Below are 11,315 nucleotides of genomic sequence, written 5' to 3' on the forward strand. Positions count from 1 at the left end.
CATGCACCAGATCAGGACAGAGATTGAGAGAAAGGACGTTGTTGCAGACCAGCCTCACTTGGACCAAACCCGGCCGGCTTGGGGGAAGGAGAGAAAAGACTCTTCAGGTGGATACATGGCGGGGGTTTTAACCCATGTGAAACTGGACCTGTAACAACTGAAAATGATCTGAGGGCTATGAGATCTACTCCTCAAGAGATGGGAGAGGAGAGTCTAGACGGGAGCAATGCGGTCACGGAGAAATAAATACCAAGCAAATGTATTGATAAAGTGCTTCCACGTTTAGTGCCGGACGCGGGAGGAGAGTCAGCATCAGAGGAGAAGTGAACAGCCTCGTGTTTGTGCTCTGCTGTATCAAATGTGGTCATAAAGTGCTTCCTTCTGGTATCTTCCTGCCTGAGGCTGGGTTTCCTGGAGGTGGACCCTGATGTGGACTTGTGTGAAAATGTGAAAACGATGTTTTAGGATGTGGTCCCAGAGGACACTCAGGGGGAGTAGGAACTGGGTCTGGAAAGGGAAAAGAAGGAGGCCCAGGTCATGGAACTCTGGCCTGATCTCTCGGGAACCTCTGAAGGCACCCCAGAACTGTTGCGATATGGGGGCCAGGGAGATGCAGGGTGCACATCTCTGCCTCTGGGGGAGGTAAATCCCCCAGCAATCCCATTTGACACAGTGGCAGTGGGTCTGGAAGCCTGAGGAGGGCGTCAGGGTGCAGGAGAGGGACAGGAACAGGGACCAGAGGGGACAGGACAAGACAGGACAGAGCAAGAAGCAGCCCATGTGCCAGAACCCTATTCCCTGAGGCACCGTCAGCAGCACCTTACAGAGGAGGGGACGGGGCTCAGAGCGGGTAAAGCTGTAGCCTTAGGAGAAGGACCAGGGTCGAAACTCAGGTGTCCTAACTCACTCAGCCAGCCACCTGTGAGCCTGAAGTCTTCACACAGAAGCTGCACAGATCCTGGCCAGAAGAGGATGCAGGGAACTGTGGTCGGAGGAGCAGTGGACCTAGGGCCACTCTTCTACTTGAGCCCTGGCTTGGCCACTGAGAAGCCAAGGGATTCCACATCTCAGATGAGCTCAGTTGAGCCAGGCTGGGTTGAGTGGGAGGCATCTCAACAAACTACCCCAAATCTCAACGGCTTCAACCAACAGCCAGGATATTTCCTGCTGATTCTTTGCTGAGTCGGAGTTGGGCAGGGTTCAGCTGGTGGCACTTCTGCTCCTTGAGGCATAAGCTGGGGCTGGAACTCTCGAGATGACTACCCACACTTCTGGTGCTTTGGTAGGGATAAGCTGGGGGCTGGTGGCTCTTTCTTTCTCTTTCTCTGTGGCTGCCTTAGGCTTCTTTACATGGAAAGGAAAGTCCAAGTCCGTGCATCCCAAATGGCAAAGGCAGAAGTGCAGATCTCTAAGGCCCAGATGAGGATGTTACCCAGCGTTTGTGCAGACACAACCAGCCACAGGGCCAGCCCAGATGCAAAGGGGGTGGGGAAGCAGGCTCACCTCCCAACAGGAAGTGGCCACCTTGCACAGAGCAGGGGCGTGAGCCATGTGCTGCACTGTCTCTGGGAACAGGGATCAGTCTGGGGCTGGGCTACAGCAGCCTCAGAGTCCCAGAGCAGTGTAGGGCCTGACCTGTGCAGGGTTGGAAGTGGTTTGATGAAATAGCCAAGATGTCTCAAGACATTTAAAATATGTGACATAATAATAAATGCTTTTTCATTTTTTTGGTCTTTTTTTGTTGTTTCTTCTTTTCTTATTTTTAGCTTTTTCATCTTTGAAAAAACAGCTTTGTTGAGAAATAATTCCATACTAAACCATTCACCCATTTAAAATTTACAATTCAATGATTTTTGGTGTACTCACACATATGTGTAACCATCACCACAGTCAATTTTAGAACATTTTCATCTCCTAAAAAGAAGCTCCAGGGACTTCCCTGGTGGTCCAGTGGTTAAGAATCCGCCTTCCAATGCAGGGGATGCGGGTTCAATCCCTGATCGACGAACTAAGATCCCACATGCTGCAGGGCAACTAAGCCCGCACGCCTCAACTAGAGGGCCCGCACGCCGCATTGAAGATCCTGCGTGCCGCAACTAAGACCTGAAGCAGCCAAAAATAAAATAAAATAAATAAATATTAAGAAAAAAGAAGCTCCATACCCTTTAGCTATCACCCTCCCATTCCCCCACCATTCCCCACCCCCAGCCCTAAGCAACCACTAATACTACTTTCTGTCTCTGTATACTTCCCTATTCTGTACTTTCACATGAATGGAATCATACAATATGTGGCCTTTTGTGACTGAATTCTTTCACTCAGCATAATGTTTCCAAGGTTCCTTCAAGGGAATTCCCTTGCAGTCCAGTGGTTAGGGGGAAAAAAAGTTCATTCAGGTTACAGCATGTGTCAGTATTTCCTTCCTTTTATGGCCGAATACTATTCCACTGCATGGACTGACCACATTTTGTTTATCTATTCATCAACTGATGGACACTTGGGTTATTTCCACCCTTTGGCTACTATAAATAATGCTGCTGTGAAAATTTGTGTACAAGTTTTTGTGGACATGTACTTTCATTTCTTTTGGGTATATACCTAGAAATAGAATTTCTGAGTCATATGATTCGATTTTTAATCATTTGAGAAATTGCCAGACTATTTCCCAAAGTGGCTGCATTATTTTACATTTCCATCAGTAATGTAGGAGGGTTCCAATTTTTCCACATCCTCACCAACACAGGTTATTATCTGACCTTTTGGTTCTAGCCATGCTAGCGGGCATAAAGTTGTCTCTCAGGGTTTTGATTTGCATTTCCCTGATGACTAATGATGTTGAGCATCTTTTCAGGTGCTGAATCAAAGTGATTCAGTTATATATATATATTCTTTCTCATATTCTTTTCCATTATGGTTTATCACAGGATATTGAATATAGTTTCCTGTGCTATGCAATAAGACCTTGTTGTTTACACATTGCATATATAATAGTTTGCATGTGCTAATCCCAAACTCCCAATCCATCCCTCCCCCACCCTCCTCTCCCTTGGCAACCACAAGTCTGTTCGGTGAGTCTGCTTCTGTTTTGTAGATAAGTTAATTTTTTAAAATGATACTTTTTTAAATACATTTTTATTGGAGTATAATTGCTTCACAATACCGTGTTAGTTTCTGTTGCACAACAAAGCAAATCAGCCATATGCATACATATGTGCCCACATCCCCTCCCTCTTGAGCCTCCCTCCCATCCTCCCTACCCCACCCTTCTAGGTCATCGCAAAGCACCAAGCCAGTCTCCCTGTGCTATGCTGCTGCTTCCCACCAGCCAACTGTTTTACATTTGGTAGTGAATATACGCCGATGCTACTCTCACTTCGCCCCAGCTTCGCCCTCCCACCCCCATGTCATCAAGTCCGTTCTCTATGTTTACCTCTTTATTCCTGCCCTGCAACTAGGTTCATCAGTACCTTTATTTTTTTTTTTTAGATTCCATATATATGCATTAGCATATGATATTTGTTTTTCTCTTTCTGACTTACTTTACTCTGTATGACAGGCTCTAGGTCCATCCACCTCACTACAAATAACTCAGTTTCATTCCTTTTTATGGCTGAGTAATATCTCATTGTGTACATGTGCCATATCTTTTTTTTTTAAACTTATTTATTTATTTATTTATTTTTGGCTGTGTTGGGTCTTCGTTTCTGTGCGAGGGCTTTCTCTAGTTGTGGCAAGCGGGGGCCACTCTTCATCGCGGTGCGCGGGCCTCTCACTATCGTGGCCTCTCTTGTTGCGGAGCACAGACTCCAGATGCGCAGGCTGAGTAGTTGTGGCTCACGGGCCCAGTTGCTCCGCGGCATGTGGGATCTTCCCAGACCAGGGCTCGAACCCGTGTCCCCTGCATTGGCAGGCAGATTCTCAACCACTGCGCCACCAGGGAAGTCCCCACATCTTCTTTATCCATTCATCTGTCGATGGACATTTAGGTTGGTTCCATGTCTTGGCTATTGTAAATAGTGCTGCAATGAACATTGTGGTGCATGTCTTTTTTAAAAAAAAAAATTATTTATTTGGCTGCACCGGGTCTTAGTTGTGGCATGCGGGATCTAGTTCCCTGACCAGGGATCGAACCTGAGCCCCTGAATTGGGAGTGCTGAGTCCTAACCACTGGACCACCAGGGAAGTCCCGTAGATAAGTTAATTTGTGTCATATTTTAGATCCCACATATAAGTGATATCATATGGTATTTGTCTTTCTCTTTCTGACTTACTTCACTTAATATGATAATTGCTAGGTCCATCTACGTTGCTGTAAATGGCATTATTTCATTCTTTTTTATGGCTGAGTTATATTCCATTGTATATGTGTATCACATCTTCTTTACCCATTTATCTGTCAATGGACATTTAGGTTGTTTCCATGTCTTGGCTACTGCAACACCATTTGTTAAAAAGACTATTCTGTCTCTCATTGAATAGTCTTGGCTTCCTCACCAGAATCAGTTGACTATAGATGTATGGTTTTATTTCTGGACTCTCAATTCTATTCCATTGGTCTATATGTCTATCCTTGTGCTGGTACCACACTGACTTGATTATTATTGTTTTGTGATAAGTTTGAAATCAGGAAGTGTGAGTTCTCCTGCTTTGTTCTTTTTCAGGAGTTTCTGGTTATTCTGGGTCTCTTGCAAACCCACTGAATTCGAGAATCAACTTATCAATTTTTACAAAGAAGTCAGGATTTTGACAGGGATTGAGTTGAATCTGTAGATCAGTTTGAGGAGCATTGACATATTAACATGTTAAGTCTTCCAATCCATGAATGTGGGATTTTTGTCCTGTTTAGATTTTCTGTAATTTCTTTCAACAATGATTTGTAGTTTTTAGAGTATATGAAATCAAAAGGGAAATCAGAAAATACTTTGAGATGAAAGAAAATGAAGACACATCAAAACTTATGGAATATAGTTAATGCAGTGTTTAGAGGGAAATTTATAGCTGTAAATGTCTATACTAAGAAAGAAAAAAATATTTCAAAACAATAATCTAATCTCCTGTCTTAAGACAGTGGATGGGAGGGAGGGAGACGCAAGAGGGAAGAGATATGGGAACATATGTATATGTACAACTGATTCACTTTGTTATAAAGCAGAAACTAACACACCATTGTAAAGCAATTATACTCCAATAAAGATGTTAAAAAAAAAAAATTCTGGACCAGAAAGAAAAGAGAAGAAGAGAAGTACATCTTGTATATTTGTTTGATTTTCTGAATTTGCTATAAATGACTATTGGGATAGTGGAAAGAAATCTGAATGGAGTTTGAAGGTAGGGTGGTTGTATTGTACCAATATTAATCTCCTTATTTTCATGGATTTACTGTGGTTATATAGGAGATTGTCCTTGTTTTAGAAAAATATACATTCAATAATCATCATGTCTGAGACTTATTCTTAAATGCTATAAAAATATAGAGAAAGATAGACAGACAAAGAGAGAATAATAAAGCAAATTTGGTCAAATGTCAACAACAGTGGAATCAAAGTGAAGGGGACGTAGGTGTTGTACTGTTCTTGCAACTTTTCTGTGATTTTGGAATTGCTTCAAAATAAAAAAGTAAAAAAAAGAAAAGAAAAAAAAAGACAGTGGAAAAAGAAGGTCACTTGTATTTAACATTGTACTGAAGATTCTAGCCGAGCAATTAATTAATAAAACGAAAAAAAAGACATCCAGATTGGGAAGGAAAAAGTCAAACTATCTCTATTCCTGTATGACATAACCTTGTACGTACAAAATCCTGAGGAATCCACTAAAAAACTATTAGAATTAATAAATGAGTTCACCAAAGTCTCTGGATACAAGATCCATATACAAAACTCAATTGTATTTTTATACGCTTGTAATGAACAATTGAAAATGAAATTAAGAAAATTCCATCCACAACAGCATAAAGAAGTATATATGCTTTTTCAAAAACTCATTACAGGGCTTCCCTGGTGGTGCAGTGGTTAAGAATCCACCTGCCAATGCAGGGGGCACGAGTTCGAGCCCTGGTCTGGGAGGAGTCCACATGCCACGGAGCAACTAAGCCCGTGCGCCACAACTAGTGAGCCTGCGCTCTAGAGCCCGCGAGCCACAACTACTGAAGCCCGTGTGCTACCACTATTGAAGCCCGCGCGCCTAGAGCCCGCCTGGGCTCCGCAACAAGAGAAGTCACCACAATGAGAAGTCCGCGCATTGTAATGAGGACTAGCCCCCGCTCCCCGCAACTAGAGAAAGCCCGCATGTAGCAACGAACATCCAACGCAGCCAAAAATAAAATAGATTAAAAAAAAAAAAGGAAAAGAAAAGAATCCGTCTGCCAATGCAGGGGGCACGGGTTTGAGCCCTGGTCCGGGAAGATCCCACATGCCACGGAGCAACTTAGCCGTGCTCCACAACTACTGAGCCCATGTGCCACAACTACTGAAGCCCGCGTGCCTAGAGCCTGGGCTCCGCAACAAGAGAAGCCACCACATTTAGAAGCCTGTGCACCCCAACGAAGAGTAGCCCCCGTTCACCTCATCTAGAGAAAGCCCACGCACAGCAACGAAGACCCAACGCAGCCAAAAATAAATAAATAAAATTTAAAAAAAAAGAAAACGAAAACTCATTACATAAGATCTTGCAATTGATCTCATATTTCAAACAGTATTGCGCCACCTTCTCAACTGGAACAATATAGTAAATGAGAATATCTGTGATTTCTGCTTGCGATAAAGTCACAGGGACCGTAAGGGTTTCAGTGGAAGCTAAATTCCTTCAGTTAGAGGAATGCAGTTACATGTCCACTTGAGAATAAAGGTGGGATTTTCCCCATCCAAATGCAGAGATGCCCTGCCTGACCTTGCCTGACCATCCAGGTCCACCCTCTCCAGATGCAGGGTGTAATTTCCGAGGGAGACTCAGGTGGGAGGACACTTCCCGCCCCCAGAAGCAGGTCCTGCTGCCAGGACGGGGTACAGCCCAAGACAGGCGCAGGAGGACTTGCATGAACTCAAAATGATACTTAAGGACTGTGTTGGTATAAAGACGAATACAATCCATGCTGTGTTCGTTATCATTGTTATTTTTTTCTTCTGATTTTAACAGAAATTGACATTAAATACTTCCCGAGGCCGCTTGAGTGAAGCAGGGTCGGTGTGGGGCCGCGAGGGTAGGGGCTGTGGGGGCCTTGCGCCGCTCTCTCTCCCTCCACCCCTCTTCCTCTTCCCCCTTCCCCTCCCTCCCTCCTACCTTTCTCCCGCTGCCCGTTCCCCGGGTTCCTTTTCTCCCTCTGCCCCTCCACCTCCCTCCCCTTCCCTCCCTCCCTCTTCCCTCTGTCCCTCCAACCCTTCCCCAGGTTCCTTTTCTCCCTCCACCCTCCTCCCTCCCTCTTCCCTCCGCCCCTCCCCCTCCATCCCCGGGCCTCTCTCTTACGCTCTCAGACGGCACTCGCGGGCAGGGAGTCATGCGCGGTCTCTCCGGGCGCGCGGCGCTGCGGGGGCTGATGTGCCGCACGCGGGCCCCGGTCGCAAGCCTGCTTGCGCGCTCCAGCTCTGGTGAGTCCGCCCACCCGGCGGCCATGCGCGAGGTGGGGCGGGCTGAGGCGCCGCAGGCCTCTGCTGGCGCACGTGCGGGCCCTGGCGCAGGGGGCTTGAGGCCTCGGGACAGGCCGGCTGGAGCTGCGCGACCGTCGGGTTCCCGCCGGGCTGGGGCCCTGCGCACACCACCCCCCCACCGCTCACTCCCACCCAGCCCCCCACGCCCCCGCTCACCTCCTCACCGTGCTCAGGGCAGGGGGTCCCCAGGGCTCCAGGGCAGGAGGAAGCCAGAAGCCTGGTGGCCACACTTTGCGGAGGACCCGGGGCTCCTGAGCGGGGTCATTCTCAGCAGATGAATACTCCCGTCCTGGGGCGTTTTTCCTGGGGCGTTTTTCCGCCTGGCATATTCCTGCCCGCTGGTATCCACAGGGACCTCTGCCCTAGCTGCTGGCCCTCAGGCTCTTCCTGCTGGCCCTTGGGCCCTTCCTGAGCGGCAGGCAGATGTCCTGGCGTTCCAAATGCTGGCAAGAGTGAACTGCCACCGTCTGAGGCACGAGCCAGCTGGCAGCAGGGCCCCCAGGCACTGGGCTTGGGGGATGGAATAAGGATGGGGGGCCTTCCTCCAGCGCGGTTCATTGAAGGGATGTGGTGGGCACCCACTGCCTGCTCTCCAGGCCCTGCACAACTTTGGTTAATTTTCCTCCTGGGGATGGGAAGGCAGCTGCAGTTGCCTACAGGGACACTGGCCCTCCTGGACCCTATGTCTTATCTCTCCTCCAGTTCTCTTCTCCCTCTTTGCAGGAATTAGCCGGACATCCAGGGCCTGGGCTCCTCCCAAAAGTACACTTGACCCTGGACCCAATGCTGAGGGTCAGCATAACTCTGGAAGTGGCCTGGGGCTGTAGGAGGGTGATGATGCTGGGGGTCTCCCGGGCAGTGTCTCCCCAGGAGGGGGAAGACTGTGGCAGTGTTGACTTTAGGTCTGGAAGCGTCCCACCTTGGAACCCCACAGCAGCCTGGCCAACGAAGGTGTGAGGGGAGGAGCCCTCTCAACTCTCCCCACCTGCAGACAGGAACCCCTCCACCTTTCTCCTCAATCCCCAGGTCCCTTTGTCCCGCTGTCTGTGGCCCACCCGGTGGGGAAAGTGCACTTCTGCCTCCCTGGTCCCCTGCCATTCCTTCACCTGAGACCCAGAAGATGGGTGGTGGTTCCTTCCTGATGTGGCAGGTTGGGGGTTCAGACATTGTCTGTGCTAGCACCGCAAAGGACAAGAGTGAAAATCAGGCCAAGGCTTGTACTTTCTTTCCAGTATGGCATCTTTGGGCCTCCGGGTGGCCTCTGAGCTGGACTGTGCCTCCCCAGGCCTCCAGGCTGTCTAAGATAGATGCCTTTTCAGGGGACATCAGCTCTATCATGGGCAGCTTCTGCCACTGCCTGGAAGGGCCCATGGCCCCTCCAACAGGCTGAAGTCCCCAGGGGCCCCCTGTGCTGCTTGTCCCAAGGGGTAGCACCACGCTGGACAGTCCTGGCTGTGGACACCACACTTCTCCCCTCCAGAGCTGCTCTGCCTGAGGCAGACACTCTGAAGTCCAGGTGACACCTGGGTCCTGGCAGGGGAACCCAGGTCCAGGAGACATGAAAGGGTGAGGCCTCGGCAGCCCCGAACCCCCCTCTTCTAAAGGAGGACCCTCCTGGACCCTGGAGCGGACGCTGGTTGCGGTGAAGCCAGACGGGGTGCAGCGGAGGCTTGTTGGGGATGTGATCCAGCGCTTTGAGAGGAGGGGCTTCAAGCTGGTGGGGATGAAGATGCTGCAGGTACCAGGGCTCTTTGCCTGTGGGTGTCCCTGAGGGGACCAGGATGGGGGGCTTCTCACATCTCAGCCCTGCGTCAGGAAGACATCATGGTGTTGGCAGTAGAAGGGGAGGGGTGGGGAGGTGTCTGCCTTGTGCTTTTGTGGCTGGAGTGCTGCCCCATGTAGGTGTCGTCTGCAAAGGGCCCTGTGATCAGTACACCATGTCACTGTCCCAGTGCCTGGTGGGGCTCCCTCTCCAAGGGCTCCTCTCACCCCCTTCCCCCAATGCACCAGGCACCAGAGAGCATCCTTGCTGAGCACTACCACGACCTGCAGAGGAAGCCCTTCTACCCAGCCCTCATCAGCTACATGAGCTCCGGCCCGGTGGTGGCCATGGTACAGCGGGGCAGGGGTGGTGGGAGGGGTGGAGGGTCCTGGACTGAGCCCTTGGTGATACCCACCTCTCCCCACCTCCTTTATCTCTGTGCTGCAGGTCTGGGAAGGCCCCAATGTGGTCTGCACCTCGAGGGCCATGATAGGACACACCAACTCGGCTGAGGCCGCCCCTGGCACCATCCGGGGAGACTTCAGCATCCACATCAGCAGGTATGGGGGCCCTAACACACTCAGCCACTTGGAGCTGAGGGCCAGCTCACTAGGGGCTTGGGGCGGCGGCTTGCTGCTAAGGCAGATCCACCGTACCTGGGCTTCTTGCTCAGGGGAAAGTAAAGCCAGAAGAGACTTTTACTGGTGGCACATCACACCTAACGTTTGCTAGTGCGGTTTTTTAAAAAACCCTTTCATGCACACAGGAGAAGATAAAGCATTCCCTGTGTGTTGTGTATGTGCTCTGCCATCGTTGTCTGTCACCTGACTTTATTGCCAGATGCCCCGGGGGTTGGCACGGGACAGATGAGGTTGTGGCTAAGAAGCTGAGATCAGGCTGGAACCCAGTTTTGCAGCTCCCCTGTTCTTCCTTTCCCTCTGTACAATCACCCCGCTTGCTCCCCTAGACAGTAGGGCATCAGGAGACTGTCCCTGGGACCTCCAAGGTGCACGCAGCAGACTGTCCCTGGGACCCCCAAGGTGCACACTGAAGCCTGTGTCCTACCTCTGCCACCTGGCACAGGAACGTCATCCACGCCAGCGACTCCGTGGAGGGGGCCCAGAGGGAGATCCAGCTGTGGTTCCAGAGCAGTGAGCTGGTGGACTGGGCAGACGAAGGCCACCACAGCAGCATCTATCCAGCCTGAGCACACAGGGTGCCCTCGGTCACCCCAGCATCCACCCAGGACCAACTACCTCTGTCGACAAGACCTTGAGCCCACACCCATGCCCTGCCCATCTGTCCCAGACCCACCCGCCTGTCCACCTGCTGCGCCAACCCCAGCCCAGAGGGGTTGAGCCACCAACTTTATGTGCCTTTTAGTATTATCCGAAGCAAGCAAGAGATTGGACAAAATCCTTTCTGTACCAAAGTGCCAGACAAGCTTTGGGGTGCCTCCAAAAGCTGGTAGTGTGACCTCCCTTCCCCCAAAGTGGGAACATTAAAATTCACTGTGCTGTGCGTGGGGGTGGAGTGCTCATTACAGCCTCTGCCATCTCTGAGGTAAGGATGAGGCCTTTATGCAAAGTTGTAAGCAGCTTGAAAGTAGAAATGAAGCTTACCATCTCTCACACACCAGGAGGGGATCAGTAACTTTGTTGAATGTATAAGACAGGCAGAGGTCCAGAGACCTCCAGCCTGAAATCTGGGGAATCCAAGCTGAGCCCCTGAGCTAGTGCTCTCCCTGAAGGAGGAGCCCTAGGCAGGATTGGAGGGTTGCAAAGGGGTAGGCAGGGAACTGAAGCCGCCCCCAGGGCAGAAAGGCTGGTGACCACACTGACACTACACACTTACGCCTGGTCCTCAGGTGTGTCCCCGGTCACTTGTCACAGGTACTGGACACCACACATCAT

At 50.1% G+C, this 11,315-nt stretch overlaps 1 protein-coding gene across 4 annotated transcripts; it reads left to right on the forward strand.

Annotated features, from left to right (window-relative positions):
* Positions 1-7,411: 7,411 nt before the first annotated feature.
* Positions 7,412-10,923, forward strand: NME4 (NME/NM23 nucleoside diphosphate kinase 4). Of its 4 annotated transcripts, none has more exons than XM_036827406.1 (5): positions 7,412-7,580; positions 9,248-9,378; positions 9,651-9,752; positions 9,850-9,962; positions 10,486-10,855. In XM_036827406.1, exons 1-5 carry the CDS (start codon positions 7,490-7,492, stop codon positions 10,607-10,609), a joined length of 561 nt encoding a protein of 186 aa, XP_036683301.1. In that variant the 5' UTR covers positions 7,412-7,489; the 3' UTR covers positions 10,610-10,855. The 4 variants fall into 4 exon arrangements, with proteins under 4 accessions (XP_036683301.1, XP_036683300.1, XP_036683302.1 ...); XM_036827405.1 differs by having other exon boundaries at positions 7,414-7,580; positions 9,245-9,378; positions 10,486-10,923; XM_036827407.1 differs by having other exon boundaries at positions 7,454-7,580; positions 9,121-9,378.
* Positions 10,924-11,315: the final 392 nt, after the last annotated feature.

This window comes from Balaenoptera musculus, chromosome 15 (genome assembly GCF_009873245.2).
Source record: "Balaenoptera musculus isolate JJ_BM4_2016_0621 chromosome 15, mBalMus1.pri.v3, whole genome shotgun sequence".
In the NCBI taxonomy this organism is placed as follows: Eukaryota; Metazoa; Chordata; class Mammalia; order Artiodactyla; family Balaenopteridae; genus Balaenoptera; species Balaenoptera musculus.